At 23.3% G+C, this 22,291-nt stretch overlaps 3 protein-coding genes across 3 annotated transcripts; all 3 read left to right on the top strand.

The window, feature by feature from the left end:
- Positions 1–788: 788 nt before the first annotated feature.
- LOC105368054 (plasma kallikrein-like) lies at positions 789–11,510 on the top strand. Its single transcript, XM_011506955.1, has 7 exons — positions 789–876; positions 1,818–2,134; positions 4,091–4,339; positions 4,570–4,648; positions 9,904–10,223; positions 10,902–11,153; positions 11,302–11,510. The coding sequence occupies exons 1-7, from the start codon at positions 831–833 to the stop codon at positions 11,473–11,475; spliced, it is 1,437 nt and encodes a 478-aa protein (XP_011505257.1). The 5' UTR covers positions 789–830; the 3' UTR covers positions 11,476–11,510.
- Positions 11,511–12,894: 1,384 nt separating this feature from the next.
- On the top strand, positions 12,895–16,233 carry l(3)07882 (Nucleolar protein 14 homolog l(3)07882). The gene is made up of 5 exons (XM_011506954.1): positions 12,895–12,908; positions 13,007–14,791; positions 14,999–15,163; positions 15,271–15,779; positions 15,974–16,233. The coding sequence occupies exons 2-5, from the start codon at positions 13,028–13,030 to the stop codon at positions 16,215–16,217; spliced, it is 2,682 nt and encodes an 893-aa protein (XP_011505256.1). The 5' UTR covers positions 12,895–12,908; positions 13,007–13,027; the 3' UTR covers positions 16,218–16,233.
- A 2,183-nt stretch (positions 16,234–18,416) lies between these two features.
- LOC105368051 (E3 ubiquitin-protein ligase MARCH5) lies at positions 18,417–21,938 on the top strand. The gene is given in 8 exon segments (XM_011506953.1): positions 18,417–18,527; positions 19,498–19,694; positions 20,283–20,367; positions 20,447–20,655; positions 21,092–21,154; positions 21,157–21,388; positions 21,470–21,635; positions 21,729–21,938. Coding segments are annotated over 7 exon segments (1,077 nt in total). The 5' UTR covers positions 18,417–18,527; positions 19,498–19,531; the 3' UTR covers positions 21,888–21,938.
- Positions 21,939–22,291: the final 353 nt, after the last annotated feature.

The following is a 22,291-nucleotide window of genomic DNA, read 5'->3' as shown; positions in this document are numbered from 1 at the left end:
TTATCAATGCAGTTATTGATTGGAATAAATTAAAAGATTTTAATTTAGTTTTATTCATAACCATTAACTTTTTTGTACAAAAATATTTAAATAACAACTAATTTTTAATATACGTAATCAAAATATAAACTATTAAATAATTGTAACCAACTAACTCCATAAATAAATCTACTGTCACAATTAATTACAAAGTTACAGTTACGTTTCTGCAAACAGAATTTTTCAATTTTGAATTATTTACACATCTAATGATTCTCAAGATACATCATGATGTTGAAAATAAAATTTATATTTACGTAAAATATTATCAGATATTTTTACTATCTTTATATTTATAGTTATACATATTGAATAGACAACTGGTTAAATATGAATTTATCTAATTTTGGAAAGTTATACAACTAAACTCGTAAATGTTTTTAACTTTCAAGAATTACGACAGATCCATTGAAAAATATTATTATTAAATAAATTTGTTACAAATGACATATGAAAAATATAAGTAAGAATTACATCAATGTTTCATTATACTAGAATAAAATTCTGTAAACAATAAATTAATTAATATATACGATATTAATTTACACGATTGTAATTATAATGTTTAAAAAAAAGAAAGTTATTTTTTGCTTATTTATGATAATTTAAAATAATTCTTAATGAGAATTTTGAAAATTGCATCATTCATTCTATATTTTAAAAAAGTTGAGCATGTGAACAAATAAATCTTCATTAATATTCTTTAATTATATGATACATGATTATTTTAGTAGTTATATAATGCTCATAATAACGACACAATTTTCATTATCTAATTAGTAAATTCCGAAATGATTTTACGACTAGTAATATTTTTGTGCTTAGAAATAGTTACTGGTAAGAATAATATATTTTGCATAAAAATAAAACAATATATTGCTTTACGATCAATTTATTAATAATACGAGATTTAGTACCAAGGAAAGAGATTTAATTTTTTTTATACTAAGAATAAACATGTACGAAATAATTAATTGTAAATATATCTATTATGATAGAAAAGTAAATATGTTATTTAAAAGGATTTTTATATAATTTTACGGCATATTAATATAACATTAAGATATTTAATTATATATTCAATTGATAAAATTTACGAAAGTATGAATTAAATAACAAGAATGAATAACAAAATTACAAAAAGTTTAGAGAGAATGAATTACAAAGAACATAAATAAATGATAATAAATTTAAGTAAATAAAGTTTAATAAGGATTAAAGTAAAAAATAATATGGTTTGTGTTTTTATTTCAAAATTTTTTATAGACACCAAAATTTCAAATATTTGAAAGAATTTTTATTAAAATAACATATTGATAAATTAAATCTGATTGATGTACATACATACAAGTAACTTATTTATGGTTTATATATAATAATAAATATATTAATAAGTGAACTTTGTATTACTAAAACACAAATTATTACTTTTTTTATAAACTAAGTTGAATCATATTTATCTTATGAATCATAAATTTAATAATGAAAAAATTGGAAATAATCAAATGTATATTATCATTAATAATTTAATCAAACGTTTAATAACACTTACTCGTATGAAATAGTATACAAATTATATATTCTATATATAATTACACTATATATATAGATCCTCGATTAATTTCAAATGTTTGAATATTAAAACTAATTTTATTTTATTTACAATTATTACATTAATTTTATCATATATAATAAAACTACTTTGTAATAATCAAATCTCATTAAATATAATGAAATTGCAAAAGACGACCTGTCGATAATTGAAATATTATTTATAGGTACTTTAGGCAAACATGTAAAGATCATTGGTGGGCAAAACGCCAATATAGAAGATTACCCATTTATGGCAAGACTGAGAAAAAGAAGCGATCGGAAAACAGTCTGTGGTGGTATAATTATCACCAAACAACATATTCTTACAGCTGCTCACTGCTTTGATAATCTTCCTTACAGTGCTGTAACAGTTCATACCGGTAGTACATTGAATAGTGTCAATGAGCCGAGTTTCGCAATCAAAGAAATTGAGATTCATCCAGAATATATTGGAGTATTTTCAGAGAATAATCAGTTATACAATGACATCGCTGTAGCACAGGCAAATGAAAACTTATTTATTGAACAAATCAATCTATACTCTCATATTTATTTATACTTTTAAATACGTACTTATAAAAGTATCTGTCAGTTAAAATTTTAATAATGCCTTCTTCCTGTTTTTGAAATTCTAAAAATACTCATAAGTCTCCGAAACACTTATCAGTAATTAAAATTACTTTGTAAAAGCATTCATATGCCACTTAGACTATTCGTTAATAAGGTAAAATAAGATTTAGCATGTTCGATATTCTAATATTTCAAATACTTAAAATTAATTAAAATTGTGTTATATCAAGGATATATATATATATATATATATATATATCAATAGTTTTTAATAATTGTTGAGTAAAAAAATTTTAAATAATAAATATTTTTAGTTAGAAACATTTTACTATTAAAATTAATTTTTGCATAAACAAAAATATATAAAAAGTCTACTTTTAAATATTTTAAATATATAACACAATACACATTTTTAAAATATAAGACATAATATTTCAATTATAATTATTACGATTTTTGTAAATATAACGAATTCTATACGAATTATAGATAAAGCGATAATAAAAATATGCAATTAGAGTAATTCACATATTGGACTAAATTAACTTTGAAACAAATTTAAAAAGAATATATAATTTAACATTGAAGAATTTTATAAGTATAAAATTAATTAAAAGTAATATCAATTTAAAAACTGTATTAATATCAAAAAAAAAAAAAAAAAAAACGATTGTAATAAAGAAAATATGAATAATGTAATTTAAATATAAATTAAATGAAAACCGTTCAAATTTTTACATAACATATAAAAATTACCATTTTATAGAATTTGTTATAAAAATTATTAAAAAAATTAAAAATTAATATTACAAGATATTGTACATATCACATAAACTAATCATTAAATCAATAATGCATTTAAATTGGTAAAACTATTTATCTATAAAAAAAAAAATCTGATAAATAATTATTTATAAATCAAAAAGTTTATAACTACAATAATTGACGAAAATTTCATGCAACAATTGCCTTTAGAAATTGATATACTTTGGAACTTTATTAATATATATATATATATATATATATTTATATAATCAATTTCAAAATTTGAATAATCAAGTCGTATATTTATTTATTACATAGAAATAATATATGGAGCCTATTTTAATAAAATAATTAAATAAACACTAAATTTTCATTATGAAATTCTTAAATTGCTGGAAATAAAGAATTCCATTAATTAGGATAAATTAAATATACAAAAAGTTAAATATAATGAAAGACATAAATATTTATCATGGCAATATATTAGGTGTTTCAATCAATTTAGCTTTAGAATATATTATTATTAAATTTTAAAATGAGAGTTATGGTTTTTTTAAATTTTTAATTTAGAAATTAAGAATATAATATATAATATATGATCCCATATTGATATGAATTGTTATTTTATTTTATTTTATTTTATTACTATGTCTTATTTGTTGTCTTATTTTCGTAAAATTTTTAAATATTTATTTAGATTTTGGAATTATGAAATATTTTGTAAAATTGAAGCATATGATGTGAAAACTAATATTCCATATAATAATAATTATAAACAAAATGAAAGTAAATAGATATTTAATGTGAGTAGGGAAATATAATATATTTTTACATAAAATATGATAGACCATTAATATTACGATAATAAGATGATGTTGATAAAATTTTATAGATAAATTAAGTAAATTAAAAAATACATAAATAAAATACAGACAATGTCATATAGGGATATAAGGCATATTATCTTTATTTCCAAGTAAAGTTTTGTAATAATAATGTTAGACTTATCACAAATAATAATCATTAAAAAGTATTGATATTTTAATAATATTATATTCTAATAATTAATTTTCTTTCAATAAAAAATTAATTAACAATAGAAACATAAAAATTTCTGTTCTAGCTATACACATGTTTGCACTTCAATCAATTCCAAAATAAAATAAACTTACCAATTAGAAATACTGAATTTGATGACAGAGCTCAAATTCTCGGCTGGGGCAAAACGTCGTGTGTAGGTTGCTTTTATGAAATATTGCAAGTAGCGACGACAACAATTCTTAAAAATGAAGATTGCGCCCAATTTTTTCCATACAGTATTGCGAGCAATCAAATTTGTACACATGAACAAGACGGAGTCGGCATTTCTATCGTAAGTTTTTCAAATAACTTTTTAACTAACATATTGATTAATAATGAAATTTATATATAAAAAGTATATTAATGATAATTATAAGTAAATTCCTAATAGTTAATTTAATTTTCAACTTTATAAATGTCTTAATTACGTTTTTCTTTTTATATTTTGCGATATAAAATTTAAACTGCATATAAGTGCTTGAGAGACGGAGTCAATATATTTAATAACCAATTCATTTTTAGAGTGACAGCGGTGGACCTTTGATCGACAATAATGGAGAACTTGTTGGCATCGCATCAATTTGCAACTTATATGTTATAGGTAATGTGGAGATTTATACCAGAGTTTACTTCTATCTGGAATTTATCATGACAGCAATAAATGTAATTAACTGTTTTTAAGTGTATGCATAATGAAAATAAAATATTTGCAAGTATACAAAGTTCTATAACATTTTGAGTGACTTCATAATCATAATGGAGTATGTCAAATAACTATATAAATATATAGAACAATACATAATTGATATTTTATTTTATAAATTGCTTACTTATTATATAATAATTTTATTAAGCGCGACAACATTAAAGAAATTTAGTTACTTTCCATTGTAATGTATAATAGTAATGTATACAATATAGATAATATTTAATACAAATACTATTAAGAAACTATGGTGAAACAATAACCAAAAAATTTTTATTCAATCATTTATCTTTAATACAATACTGATAGTCTTGCTGATAAAATAAAAAAAAAAAAAAAAAATTAATTTTTATTTCGTCAACAATTAAGATATAACATCGTTTAAGAAATTATTCTTATGTGGAGTATAATTTGTGGGCAAAACGAAGAATTATTATTTAAATTTAAATTTATAACCAAAATTTTTATGTCTTAACAATAGATAAATTGAAAATAAAAGAATGTAAAATATGAATCAAATAAATGTTTCATAACTATATTATTTCAATACATGAATCTTGAAAATTATTATTTCATATTTCAAGAAAAAATAATAGTATCTGCTTCTGCTCTATCATCGCTGATAGATACTCTACGTTTCTTTGTTTAAAAGAGATTACGCTGGATAATTTTTTTTTCTATTATATTCGATGTCACTACCTCTATTTGCCTTTTTACTTCTACATCTGATCAATTTAGAATTAATCTGTCAAAAGTCGAAATAAATAATCGACGAAAAAAGGCAAATATTACTACGAACAAAATAAAAGCGAGGAAGAAATGAAATCACGATAATAACAATTATATTTTTTAATTATATGATTTGAATTAAGTCGAGCCTCGATACTTTTCAGTAATATCATTATCTGTAATAAATATTTTAATTACAATACAATTGTTTTGTTATTAATAATTACTTTGTATAACGCTGTGTAATTAGAAAACTTAATTTCTTTATTGAGAATTTATTTCTTTATTTTTAAAATTTAAAGACTGGCACATTTAAGTAGCAAAAAAAAAGCACCGAACGTTATATTACTCGATTGTATCATTAGAATTCCAAACAGCAAAAAATGAGCTTTTTAAATTTGTTATTCTGTTTCAAAATAAAAATAAATTACGAGGTTAAAGTGTATCATTTATTCGTATAAGCATTATTCCGAATTGATGCCCTTCGTCTTAAATGATATTGCGAAACTCAATTAATATAATAATTAAATATTCTTACTTAAATAATAATTATAATGTTTAAAACTTGAAACTAATAGTAAGAGAGTTTTAATTGTTCTATAGATTGGCGTATTTAATGTAAACTTTATATAGCCATATAATAGTGATAATGATATTAGTATAACACTTTTTGTTTTATATCATATTAAAATTAAAACATTTGTTGGCATTATTTAAATATTTTGAACAACTCCTAATAAAATGTGGATAACATCGATATTTATAGTAATCATGACCAGATAATTTCAATTAACAAATACAAAATAATTTTACATAACGATAAAAGGTACATTCAAACTTAATCAATTATTTTATTAGACAAAAAATTATTAATAATATTTATCTTATAATTGTTAATAGCTTTATATGTGTTGTGAATTAACGTAAATAATAGATTACAATGAAATCCAACTACAATTGTTGGAGAAGAAAAGGATTATTTTAATATTTTAATTAATATTCTGTTTAAATTTAATATTTAAATTAGCGGATTATTCAAAGAACGTGAATCAATGAACTAAAAAAAATGTTGTCGATCTAATTGAAAAGGCAGAAATGTAACAGAATAATTAAGCATAATAATTATTTATATACTTTTTATGTTAAATTGCATAATCTCGAAATTCCAGTTGATAAAACAGATTTCAGAAACCTTTCTTATCTACATAAATTCAAATAAAAATTTTTTTTTTTGTTACTTATTTTTTTATTTTCTTTACATAGAATGTATATATATATATATATATATATATATACATATATATAAAATACATATAAAAAGATATTAATAATAATCATGTAGATGTACGGTAATGTAACTATATGTAAAAATACAAAATCTATATTCTTTTTTAAATATTAATTTCTGTACAAGTTTAGTATAATATAAGTAAAATATATTTAAAGCATACAATGCATAGAAAATAAAGACTGTAAATTTGAATGTAAACGATATAGAGGATGGGAGAAAAAAAAAAGAATGAAAGAAAATGGGAAATGAATGGGAAGAAAAGCCAATTTTGCTTTCCTTCATGATGATTAACGAAACATCTGTAAACAATTTGCACTAATAATAAGATAATCTTAATATAATAAATATATTTTCATTGTTAAATATCAAATTTCTCGATTCGAACTTCGATATTCTACAAAGCCATTTTGAATTCTTATTTGCATTCTAGAATGCAAATAAATATACAATACTTTATCATTTAAATATTATTCAGACACGAGACAAAATACAAAAACTGATTTTTTATACTAAAATCTGCATTTGCTTACATATTATAATATATATTATATTCTTAATAACTTATTGTCTATTTTTACAATTGATAAAAAATGAACAAAATCTATTATCATTTTTCAATATTTATATTTTGTCTTTAATTATATAAAAATATATATTAATTATCAAATAAAATATTGTAATATATTATTGTTGTGTATTTGATAAAAATATAATTAGTAAATCGTTTTCCTTTAATTTTACATATCAATGTTTAACGATTGTTACATTGATGATATTTCCATTAGATGCTCATGTCAAACGTTCAAGCTTACTCCATATTAACATATAAGAAACTGACATTAAAACACTGACATTATCTATATACTTATGATCGAATTCAACTTAAGCACAGCTATTTAAATATGGTTCAATCATTATTTTGAAAATGTATAAAGTAAAATTGTAATATTGCAAATTTAAATATAAACTTTTACTAAACTTAAATAATATGTTTAACTTTGATTCGGATGTAAGGCAAATATAAAATAAATATTATAATTTTTTACTTAATCTCTCTTAGTGGTATCCAAAAGACCTAAAAATCGTCAATTCAATCTTCAATTAACGTAAAAATTATCAAAAATTTTTTAACGTAATAATGTTTACTGTAAAAAAATTTTTTATGTGAATCTAATCTGAAAATATCTTCGAATCTAACTATGATATTTAAAATCTTTTCAAATTTTATAAATTTATTATAAGTATTATAAAGCGTGTTACATAAGTATAAATATAAATTCCGATCTAGGGTACGACAATAATAATTTAAAAAAAAAAAATTCAACATTTTATAAAAGTTATAGATATTATTTACATATATACAAATAGTATATAAACACATGTGCAATAAATTAATTTCACATTATTCATTTATGAATAAATAGATTAATAAATTATTTAATCAATTAATTTTTATTTAATATTTAATTATATAATTAATTATTAATTAATTTAAAAAATTAATAAATCACAAAAAAAGGTTTTATTGAAACAATAATATCTTAATTCTAATCTTCATAAAAGACCATATTATCAGAAAAGAAATAATACCACTTTAACACTCTCGCAGAAAATATTATTCAATTTTACATTTTATTAAATTTTATTTAAAATAAAATATTAAATTATTCTTACGTACTATTTAGTTTTATCTGTAGCGTTTAGCTATATAGTGACTTATCTAAGTAAACATAGAGATTTGTAGCAATAATATATCTATGATTAACAATTGTTTTTAATATTATTTTACAAATGTTAATGTTGCTCTGAAAATACAAGTGATATTTAGTCATTGTCGACAAATATTTTAAGAAATTATTTTTTAAAATCTGAAAATTTGCATTATTCAATCTGTATACAGAATACACGTGAATAAATATAATCTTCGTTAATGTATTATCTTATGATATGATAATTAGTATTTTCATATACTTATATAACGAGTACGATTAAATTTCAATTATTATTGACCAATTTAAATGTTGAAATGATTTTACGATTGGTAACATTTTTCTGTTTAGTCATAAATATTACCGGTAAGTTTAATGAATTCCTCTAAATATTTTTCCATAATTATTTATAAATAAATGTCAAAATAACAACATAATTTTTCATTGAAAAATATAAACATTGAATAATAGCTACGTTTAGTTGTAAGAATAATATAAATATAAATTATAAGAGAGAATAAGGATATTTGCCATTAATTTATTTAAGAATTGACACAAATTCAGTAACTTTATCTTCTTAGAAGTAAGTGGATAAACTAAATATTCATATCGATATTTAAAATATACATTATATTACGATTATCTGTATAAATGAAAATTATTATAATTAATTTACTAATTAAAAAATGTTTGCTCCCTTGGGAATAAAATCCTGTATATTAGATTAAATATATTATTGTAAATCTATAAGTGTAACGCTTAGTGTAAAAGGAGCATTAAATTGATTTTTTTTTTTTTTTTTTTTTTTTTTAATGTTCAGCCATATGAGTAACTCGTACTTTTGAAAGCTCATTACGAATTATTGTCAAAAAATTTTGAAATTGTTTTAAATATTAAAGTTGAAAACACATATCTTTTACATAATGATATATTCAAATTTTACTAGACACGTTTTAATTAAACTATTCTTAAGATGCTTTATATTAGTATCGTAAACGTGAGTTACAATAACATAATATAAAAACTAAATATTGTTTAAAAGTTTATTTTCAGTGATATATTTTATTCTAATTCTTTTGCATTAATTTTGTATTAATTTTTGATAATATGTAATTAGCGCGTATTAGACGACAGCATCGAACAAATTTCGTTAGTAACACAATCTTTATGTACGCGCATGCACATATGTGTCAAATAAAAGTATAACACTCATAAAAAATATAATTAAAAAAGGGTAATAAAATAAAATTTTGAAATTTCTGAATTTCAATTAGAAAGTCAAGAAATTATTTTTATCATCGTCATTTTGATAAAACTTAAATCTGTAATCCTTATAGATAATACAATAGAAATAGATCCTTATTAATCAGAAAGTAAATAAATAATTTTTTGCTATATTCATTGAAGTGAACTATTTTTAGATGTCTTAGGCAAGAAATATACGAGAATTATTGGCGGAATGAACGTTGAAATAAAAGACTATCCTTTCATGGTTGCATTAAAACATATTAAAGACAAAGTACAATATTGCGGTGGTGCAATCATTACTAAACGGCACATAATCACAGCGGCTCACTGTGTTGACATATACCCGTATCATGAAATTAGGGCCTACATTGGTAGTAATGCAAGGTCTTCGACTGGACCAAGTTATGAATTGGAAAGGGTTAATATTCATCCTGGATATACGGGAAACATGATGAGAGAAAGTTGTTTATATCACGACATCGCTGTTGTTACGGTATTCTATAATATATATATTTAGTATATATATTATATATATACTATATATAATAAAATAATTATAAAATTATATTCTAGATGTGCGCGCGCGCGCTCGCGTGCATCTTACCATATAAAATACACTTGAGAACTTATAGTGAAATAAAAAGATAATTATTCTATTCTTTGTAATTGGTAAATGTGTAAATAGAAAAAATCCTCTAAAAATTCTAATATCTAGGATAACTCTTTTTTCTTTTCATTAAAATTTTCTCAAAATTTAAATATTTAATTTCAATCGTTTGTTATATTTTTTTATTGGTCTGCAAAACATTACCAAAAAGTGGTTTTTAATCATTGACGTTTAAAATTTGTATTGAAATAATAAGTCAAATTGTATTATAATATAGCTGACAAATCGTATTATTAGATACATAAATTAATCTATTGAATGGAATATGAAGGTATATTTTGTTGATTGAAAAATTAGAAATCTTAAGTAACGTGAAAAATATAATGCAATTTAAATATTTAAAAAGATAATTTTTTAATTAATACGTTATTTTACTTGTTTATTCAAATTTCACTTTCTCAATTGTATATATAATTACTTATAAGAAAAATGAAAATCACGCCGAAAAGTTTCAACGTTTTGGTACAATAATTTACTTTAGAAGTAAAATATTTACTTTTATAGGTGAAAGGCTGCATGCACTTCAATAGATTTCAACACGCGGTAAAACTACCAACTGATAATATCGAAGTTGGCACCACAACCATGATTATAGGTTGGGGAACAACATCATACCCAGAAGGTGAACCATCCGAGATATTGCAAATGGCAAAAATGAAAATCCTTAAAACTCAAGAATGCATTACGGCAACTCGATATGCAATTCGCGCCATACAAGTTTGTGCATTCAACGGAAATGGAGTTGGCACGTGTATTGTAAGTTTATTAAAAATTGCTAAAACTGACAATGAAAATACCTTCGATTGGCCTATTTTTCATGCTAAATTATAATTTGATTCTTTTTTTTATTTATATAAAATACACTCTGTATGTTTGATAATAGTAAAATATAAACGATTTATAGGGTGACAGTGGCGGACCATTAATCAATACTAAAGGAGTACTTGTTGGCATTGCTTCATTTTGTTATCTTTGTGCCAAAGGATTACCTGACGTTTACACCAGGATATTTTATTATCTAGAGTTTATCAACAGAATTATAAATCCAATAAATTTTCAGTGCTGTACGATTTTATAAGATGCAATTTATTAAAAACAAAAAACAAAAAATCAATGAGAAAAAAAATATATTTATTGTTACCGATTCAAACTGTCTTTTATTATAAGAATATTTCATACGATTTTGTATTTTTTATTACATATATTTCAATTGAATTATTACAATTAATAAGGAAAAATTATACCAATGGTCATTCATATTAAATTCATATTTATATAGGAATTTATTTTATAAATATTTTATATAATATTGTATATTACCAACGTTGTCTCTGTCAGTCTCAATTCTAGAGAGTATTTCTTTTAATTTTCTCCTCCGTTGCTAACGATGGTGAACGACAATGTAGATTTAGACCTCCTGTTATTTAAAAATCTTGGAAAAGTGTCACCGTTTCAATTACGTTAAGGCATAAGTTGCAGCGTTTTCTCTCTCCTTTATAGCGTTGCTATTTTTTTTTTTAGTTCAACACCGCCAACCGATATATCAGAATCATCTAAATGCAGTTATTATGTATTTATTTGTTTTCAAATAAGTTAAAATGTAATATTAGAAACACAAAGAATTCATTTAGTCAAATATGTTTAATAAAATTTCAAACAACAATCTTCAATAATCAATATAAAATTTAAGTTGGTTCATTTAAACTTAATTTATTTATTATATTTGTAAAAATTTGATAAATAAACTTTTAATATTTATCTGATAGACATTATAAATTTATTCCGAATGCGTATGAATATTAATGAATATTATATTTACATTTCAATTACATAATAAAAAAATATTTTAGCTACATTTAAAAATATAATTGGGAAAAAGTGATACAGGATCAAAATGTCCTTAAAAAACGAAAAATAGCAGTATCAATAAATGAATCAGCAAATCAATAATTACTTTTGCATTATATTATGTTAAATTAAAAAATGTAATTAATTTTTATATTATTTTAATTAATATGTATGCAACAAATTATCTTTTTTTTATTTATAAATATTTCACGATGCAGTTCTAAAAAATCCAAAGATCACACAAATACGATTCGTTGTATGTCAAGATTTTATAAATAAATCAGAAATTGCTATTGAAACCATATACTAAACAGATTCATTATTTTACAAAAAATTATACATGCATGAAATTATACACGATAGGTAAATGCACGTATATATATATATATTAATTAGATAAATTGATTTTGTAATTTTCCCGCTATTTTATCTGCCATCTACATTCTTAAAGTGCAATTTTTATTGAATTCTGTATGAAAGTCACAAGTTTACGTTATCGTACACGTGTTGTATGTATTGATGGTAATACATGTTTTCTTTTATCTTACAATAAATAAAGATCATGTAGTGATTAAAATATTTATTACTACTAGATCAGCATTTTTATCTTACAATTAAATAAAAGTTTATTAAGTTTAAAAAATTTCATTTCTTATAATACAGGTTATATTTTTCGCATTAATACAATTATTTACACATTTATTTAAATATCAAAATGTCTATTTTGTATAATAATAATAACAATTGTAATATTTTTTTAGAATACATATTAAGGAATAATAATGGCAAAAATAAAAAATAAAAAATCAAATTTGGCAGATAATTATGCCAAAATTAGAAAGCAACAGTTAAATAAAAAAACTCTTACACCTTTTGAAATACATGTGAATAAAACCAAGCAAAATGTGCTGGGTAGAAAGAGCAAGGTTGATCATGGATTGCCAGGAATTGCTAGAACCAAAGCAATTACTAAGCGTAAAAACACATTACTCCTTGAATACAAAGTTAAAGACAAAGATAATATTTTCCTAGACCGTAGGATAGGAGAAAAAAATTCTGGTATGTCAGAAGAAGATAAAGCGATGGCAAGATTTGCTGCAGAAAGAATAAAAGCGCATAAAAAGAAAGATATCTTTAACTTAAATGATGAAGAAATATTAACTCACAGAGGACAATCTTTAATTGACATTGAAAAATACGATAATCCAAGAAGTGACGAGGATGATTATAGCGATGACGAAAATAAGACAGGGAAGTTGGATAAAAAATTTGTTGAAGATGCGCATTTTGGTGGTGGTGTATTATCAAAATCTACATCTCAGATGTCCAGAAAAGACTTGATAGATCAGTTAATTTATGAGTCAAAAAAGCGCAAAGCCGAAAGACAAAAAATAAGGGAACAAACAATTGATTTAACAGAAAAATTAGACTCTGAGTGGCATGACTTATTACCATTGGTTTCATCATCCAAATTGAAAGAAATTGAAGACAAACCAAAAGTTGATGATTATGACATATCCTTAAGAACATTGAAGTATGAAGCAAGAGGAATGCCAACTGATAAATTAAAATCAGAAGAAGAAATTGTTAAGAAAGAAAAACTAGCTCTTGAAAAATTAGAAGAAGATAGATTGATGAGAATGAAAGGATTTTCGGATGAAGCAGAATTTCAGAGAAATCACAAGTCAGCTGATGATTTAGATAATTTTAAAATTGAAAGAATTGAAGATAAATCATCAGATAATGAAAGTAACGATGATAAAATAAAATTGATTAAATTATGTAACGCGGAAATAACAAAGAATAAAAAAAATAATTCCGAAGAAGAAGTTAATAATGAAATAGATCAGGATAACGATGATGATAAAGAAGATGAAGAAGGAAATAAAATAGATGAAGACTCGGATGAAAATATTGAAGAAGAATCAGATAATTTATCCGATTTAAAAGATTCTGACTCATCCGATAATGAAAAAGAAGAAAACGTAGAAGATAAAGCCTTTGCAAATGCAAATAATATCCAAGCAGTTGAAAAAGCTTTATGTAAAAATATTGAATGTATAAAAGGAAATAACATCAAAGCAAATGATGATTCAATAGCCTCTAGCAACAATTCCAAAGCTGATGTAAGTATCGGCATAAAGGAAGCAATGATGGAGAAAGCTCGACAAGAATTACCATATACTTTCACAGCTCCAGTAACATATAAAGAACTACAAGCTTTAATTAAAGATTACAATCCAGATTATCAATCGGTTGTTATTGAAAGAATTATTAAATGCAATCACTGGAAATTATCTAATGAAAATAAAGAGAAGCTATCAAATTTATTTTCATTTCTTTTACAATATTTAAATGACTGTACATTTGGGAACGATTTAGAAGAATTAACAAAATTCTTTCAACTTTTTGATAGGCTATGTCCGCATTTATATGATTTAACTCATGCAAATCCAGAATCAACAAAACTCTGCTTACATGATATATTAAAAGAGAAACACAGTATATTTGAAAAAAGTATAAAAACTTATCCTAAATTAGATACGGTAAGTAATATTTATTTTAAATTGTAAAATAATTTTCAATATCGTCACATCTTACAAACGTTTTTTGTTTTATTTATTAAAAAACTATTGTTTATTAGATTTAATATAAGATTTTTTTTACTTTAATAAATTCTTTATAATCTCTATTTTTTTCTACATAAGTATTTCATAATAAATTATGTAATAAAATTTATATATTTATTTTAGCTATTTCTATTTAAATTAGTATCAATTTTATACCCTACATCAGATTTTAGACATCCAATTGTTACTCCGTGTTTAGTCTTTATGTCACAAATTTTATTCAAATGTAAAGTAAGAAGAAAACAAGATATTTCTAAGGGTCTTTTCTTGTGTACACTTATATTAGAGGTAAATATCTAAATTTCAATACTTTTATTTCTATCTTTTAACATAAGATATATTTTTATTATATATAACATTACTTATTAGTTTTATAAATTATTTATATTTTTCAGTACACAATACTCAATAAAAGATGGTCACCGTCCGTTATAAATTTCCTTCGAGGAATAATTTTCATTTCTCTACCGAAACCATTTTCAAAGCTTATTAAAGTACTTCCACCATTTAAAACAGCCAACGAATTTAGTAATTTATTGGTTCTTGAGGAAGATCAGAAAAATTTAAAAGTGAATTCCGTAACAACTAGAATGCTAATAGAAGATCTATGTTCAGAGGCATTAGACGATAGCTATAGACTAAGAACATTTATAACTACAATAAATTTATTACATGAGTTTAAGGAGCAATACAAAGAACTAGATTCTGCTTATTATATTTTTGAGCCTATTTTAACATTATTAAAATACGGCTCTTTAGAAAGATATCCAGCTGAAGTTAAAAAGAAAGTAAATGATTTAGTAGCTGACTTGACAAAATTGAATGACAAAAAATTGAAATATCTTGTGTTTAATAAAAAGAAACCAAAAGCATTACGAATGTACGAACCACGAATTGAAGTTGTGTAAGTGAGCTTTGTTATTGTTATATTGAAAGTCATTCTTGAGAGTAGTAAAATAAGTATATAAAATTCTTTGATATCGATAATGATTGCAATTTTAGAATAAATACATAATTATTTAGGCTAATATATTAAGATAATTTTTTGATGAAAAGATTACAGCTGTTATTTTAATAAATATAATATAATTTTTACAGATACGATGGTAAGAAGCACAAACCCATGTCCAAAGCAAAGGCTGAAAGAGAAAAATTGCTTCACAAGCTTAAGAAAGAAACAAAGAGTGCTATTCGAGAGGTACGAAAAGATAATGCATTCTTATCTAAAGTAAAAATAAAGCAGCAAATTGCAAGTGATATAGAACGTAAGCGAAAGGTTAAAGAAATTTTCGGCGATGCTGCAAAACAACAGAGTGAAATTAAAAAATTCAAAAGAAAGTAATATATTACTGTAAATATATCGAATTGTATAAAAATTATAAATAAAATAGTCTTACAAATTACAAAGTAATCTAAAACAATGAAGTTTTTTTAGTATTTTTGTGTACAAAAAAATTTTTAAAGAAATTTGTGACTTAAAAAATCTATATGTATTTCTTGATAGAAATATAAATAAAGATTTTCTCTATACTTCTTTTATTTAATAACTAGATTGATATTTTCTTAATTAACATAAATTATAAAAATATTCTTTGAAATAATGCTTATGCTCATTATTTTACTTATATTTAATTAATAATTACAAGTAAACACTTTCCTTTCATAAACCAAATCAAAGGATTTAATATAAAAATTCAATTGTAAAAAATTGATAATCAGATATTTCATATGACTTGATAATGTCTGTGTCAATTAAATGTTTTGTATCATTATCCTTATAAAGATAATTGTTTCATCATATTTTGAATTATTTATATTTTATTTTAGACATCCTTAATATTTTCAATAATTTTTTATTAAAATGTTTGATTCCAATATATTACCTTTCAAAATATACTTATAAATTATTTGACTAATACAATAATAATATTATGATGAAAAAAAAAAAATAATGTTTTAAAATACTTTTATTTACAATTGTGAACGTAAAATTATGATCCATAGTTTAATTTTTCATTTCAAATCAGAAGATTTAATATAAAATAATCGTTTTAACTGCCATGTGCATATAATTTTCTTGTTTTTAAGTCTGCCTTTGAGTTTAAGCAATTATATATATTGAAAACAAGTTTAATTGAGATTCTAAACACTTCTAAATTCTTTCGTTATTTGTAAAATTCATTAACATTTTCATATTAAAAAAAAGAAAGAATACTTTCTGAATTTAAATTGAATTCTCTGTGAAACAAATAATCTTATAATCGGTACACAATATTATTAAATCAAAGCGAATAATAATAATTTAAAAAAAAAAAATAAATAAAAATACAACTCACTTTAATATCCACAAACTAATATCTACCATTTTAATCTGTACTACGAAATATTTTCACTGTCAACTTTTAAAAATGTCTACGTACATAATGTGAAATAAATGGAAGGCATAAGGAAAGTTGATATATTATTTAGTTAATAATTATTAATGCGATATAAAACATTAACGTAAATATGCATAGTATATAAAATGATCTATGAAAATAGTATATTGTAAATTGTATAGAAATTATGTTCGAAATATCTTATAAGTTAAATAAAATAATAAATTAAATAAGATTGCTAATATGTATTTCAATAATAATAATTATAAAAATATTTCTTCTTTTTCTAAGAATATTATCTAATTTTGCTAATGTACTGCCAAATGAAATTCAATTAACTATATGAAGATAAATTCGTTTTATTTGAAATTCGAGTAAAAATACGAGAAAGAATTTAAAAATTTCAGTTATTTGTAATTCTGAAATTGAATCGCATGTCATTTATTTATTACAGAGCACGTTCGAATAATTGAATCGGTACAAATTTTTCAAATTAAATGTAATTTTTCATTAAAGTAGTTGGACACGTAATATAATTCGAAAAATTTCGGATAAAAATCTTTTAGCAAACTTGAATAAACTACAAACCTATCATTTAAAAACTTAAGATAATTTATAGTATATAATGCTAAACTAATAACTTCAGTTCGTCGAATCAACAAGAAATTCTAATGAAATTTTCTGCTTACACACCACCAACACAATAAAACTATAAACAACAAAAAATTAAATTAAAGCTCAATAGATTTATCACCCCAAAGGAATAATAATGTAATAGGAAGGACATTAAAAATGATCGTGTGATATTAAAAGTATTTAATTATTTAAATTTATTATGTATTTAATTTTGAATCGAAATATTCCATGCAACGACGAATAAGTTAGAAAAAATTAGAAAAAGTTACATTTTCCCGCGCGCGCGTCCACGTGCATACTATGCCAGCGAGAAAAATTCGCTATATTTCTATGAATGCTTATACGCTGACAAGTCTTGCGCGAATTTACACGTCTATGCAATTGAATGCATGCACAACTGCACGTGTAAATGCAGATTATGCAGATTGGTGTAGCATGAGAGTGCAGAGCGCCCTTGCGATATTAAGAGACAGCAAACCTTTGAGAATATACGTTTCATCGTTTAATCGCAACCGCTGTTGCCGCTGTTGCCGTAAATTGTAAATATCAACAACGTTGCGGATAGTGTGTACGAGGCGAATAAAAAGTAACGAGGAGCCAGCAGTAAAATATTCTCTCTAACCTCTAATTTAAATATCGCAAGTATTATATTCCTTGCTTCATATGATTTTAAGACCTTGATAAAATAATAGTAATCTTTACGATTGTTGTCGCTTCATGGCAACATAGCTTGCAACAATTGCCTTTTATACAATACTTCTTACAGTCTGGCTCTTTCTTTTAAATATTTCTTTTCATACGTGAAACAGATTATTTTAACGCTGGAACCTTCTCTGACCACCTGATTTTTTTGTCGATTAGACACGATTTTTTTATTTAAAGCGATATAGCGATATCAAGAACGACCCTTTGACAACGAAAACTGTGTTAAGACATAACGTTATAATTATTCATTATTATTTTAAATATACACACACACACACACACACACACACGTATATATATATATGCATGTGTGTGTGCGTGCGTGCGCGCTTGTGTGAATTACGTCCGTCCGTTTAAGTTCATGCAAATTAAGGTTAATTTTACTATCTGTCTAAGTCAGTGCATGAGAATTTGTAACAATTTGTTAAATACGAATATTTATCTTTTACAGAAAATTGCTTTATGTTTGTAGTCTTGCTGATGAACTTTAGCTTACTTAATAAGTGTGTCAACTGCACTATCATGCTTTTCATTTCTTATTTATTGCATATAACACGCAAATAAATGTATACTAATAATTTTGGTATTTTTATTAATATTTTTTATTAATTTTTTTTTATTTTAACATTTATGTATCTTCATTTTTGCTTTTATTTTACAAATTTTTTCAAAATTCAATTTTATAGAGAATAATTGCCAAGATAAATAGATAAACAGCTTTAATCGGATGAAAGTAAATTTAATCAATTTATAATTAAAAATATAATTATTTTTATTCATTTATTATCTAAACAAGTAGTTGTGGTTATATAACGTTCCTCAAGTATATTAATTGATCATTTTTATCAATATGTATTACAGAAGTGTAAAATAAAATTAATATTCATTGTTTTATAATTTTAGTGTACAATGATCTAACGATCAGAAGCTGAGAACAATGTCAAATAATACTAATCCTCATGCTACGGTTAACTGGGATCAAGAAAGAATGGTTCGCATAGAACGTGCTAACATTAATGGTTTATCTAATCTTCATGAAACATTAAGGAGGTTAAGCTCTACCTTTAGGATAGATGAAGATCAAGTAAATTCTAATAATGGTAAGAAAATTAATTGTCAAATTACTTTTCATAAGAAATACTTTAAATTGTACATTAAGATAAATAATTCCAATATGTAATATTAAATTGATTAGAATTAAATATAAATGTTTAATTATAATAATAGTTTTTTTTTTATTAATTAGCGAATGATTATTAGTTTGATTTTAAAGTATTATAACTAAATTGTGCATATCTATAGAAATATTACTTATTTTTTTAACATACCATACTGAACAAAATAGTATATTATTATTTATATTGCAATGAATAAATTAATTCGAATATAATTACAATTGTATTTAAAAAATTTATTATATTATTTTACCTTTTATATTATGTAAGGTTATTCGGTTGCTTATAGAAAATATATTACATAAATGTTATATAAAAATTATATAGATGATTTAGTGTAATTAAAAAATAATCTTAAAATAAATTAGTATATAAATGAGCTATTTGATATTAACAATTTTTCCTGAAGTTAAACTTAACATTAATATATAAAATTTTCTTATAATTTTCTTATAATTGTAATATTTATTGCTTATAAATATCATTACAAAAATTTCATATCTAATATGACAGATTTTGAGCTTTCGCTAGACCTAACAGATGGAGCGTCATCTCCTAACCAAACAACAAGTATTAGACAGTTAAATTCTGAGGATGAGTATGTATTATCATTATTTATTAATTTAGAATCATTTTTTCTTATAAATATATTTTAATATTTTTTATTATTTTTATAGTAAAAGGTATTGTTGGGTATGCTTTGCAACAGATGAAGATGATGTAACAGCTCCATGGGTGAAACCATGTCATTGTCGCGGTACAGCTAAATGGGTACATCAACGCTGTATTCAACGTTGGGTAGATGAAAAACAAAAAGGACGTGCAGGTGTTCATGTTGCCTGTCCACAATGTAACACAGAATACATCATAGTGTATCCTGATATGGGTAAATAACTTATGATTCTTTGGAATATTGTGAGACTACTCTATTTTAATTTATACACAGTCTAATATTAATTTTAACAATTTGAATTAAATATTAGTTCTTATTACATATTTCTATGTTAACACCATTGTTAATTAAAGCTTGTACACTACATAGTTTAACTACATAAATATTAGCAAATTATTTGTAATTTGTAAAATTCATTTAAAATTGAATCATATGTATCGGAAATATTAAATCCTTTAATAGTAGAATAGAAAGTACATCGTGTTTATTTTCATTTTGTGTATTTAAAATATAATTAATGTACATTATTAAATAAAAAATGTTTAAAAGGATGTTAAATTAAGCGACCATTAAAAGTAAATATTTTCGCGTAGTCTACGTCATAAATATTGAATTTATTCATTCTATTGAGGACATACAAAAATTACAGGTACTTTGGTGCTGATACTCGATACAATCGACGGTTTAATATTTCGAGTATGTCCACTAATAGCATATATTGGACAGCTGTGACATATGGTGCAGTGACAGTGATGCAAGTGATTGGTCATAAAGATGGCATGTTGATGATGGAACAAGCCGATCCACTTGTGCTACTCATTGGCCTACCGACAATTCCTATTATGCTCGTATTAGGTAAAATGCTAGATTGGGAGGATCAAGTCCTAAGTTTATTTAGAAGACATGCATACAAAGTTCCACTGTTACAGCGTTTTCTTAAATATCGGTATATAAAAATAATTTTCCACTATAATTTTGATAAAACTTCATTTACACTACATGTATGAATATATTATTTTAACTGCAGTTATTCAGAAGATGATCTAGCACGACCCCAGGACGTTCCCCCAATGACCGATCCAGTACCAGCTACAAGAGTTTTATGCGGAGCTCTTTTACTGCCCACTATTGCAACTATTTGTGGAAAATTATTTTTTTACGGGATAAACTCAAATCTTCAAAGAACTTTATTGGTAGGTGTAGTAAAATTATAAATACAGTATAATTTGTTTCGGTATGATACTACAATTAATGGGCATTTTTTATAAAATATTTAATTAACTTAGGGTGGAGTTGCATTCATAACAATTAAAGGAGCCTTCAAAATTTATTATAAACAACAACAATATATAAGACAACGTCAGAGGCGCGTTATGGATTACACTGAAAGTAACATAGCATTGTACAGGAGACAAAGGAGCTCAGAAGATAACCAGACTAATTAAATATATTAAACGTCATATATCAGTAAAACAGTTAATGAAAAGTATACCAACTGTACAAACTTCTTTGCATGAAAAAAAAAAAAAAAATACTTTGATTCATTTTATTTAGAGACAGATGAAATTGAATATTCTTAAAATATTTTTTTAGATAACGATATTGTAAACTTAAAAGGAATTTTTTGAACTGCTTTGAAGCTTATACAGATTTTTTGAAAATTACAATGTTTTTCATAAATAGGTCTGCAATAGCAGTTTAAAGTATTATCTTAACTAACATACAAATGAATTAGTTCAATTATATAAGAAACATTTCAAGTGAAAAATTGCAGACATATTTACAAATAGAAAAATTATAATTTGCGTATAAATAAGTGAAGATCTTTATAATCTTACATTTTATTTTA

The sequence above is a fragment of the Ceratosolen solmsi genome, unplaced genomic scaffold (genome assembly GCF_000503995.2).
Source record: "Ceratosolen solmsi marchali unplaced genomic scaffold, CerSol_1.0 scaffold6, whole genome shotgun sequence".
NCBI lineage: Eukaryota > Metazoa > Arthropoda > Insecta > Hymenoptera > Agaonidae > Ceratosolen > Ceratosolen solmsi.
Note: the sequence above shows the minus strand (reverse complement) of the source record. Positions and strands in the feature narration are given on the sequence as shown.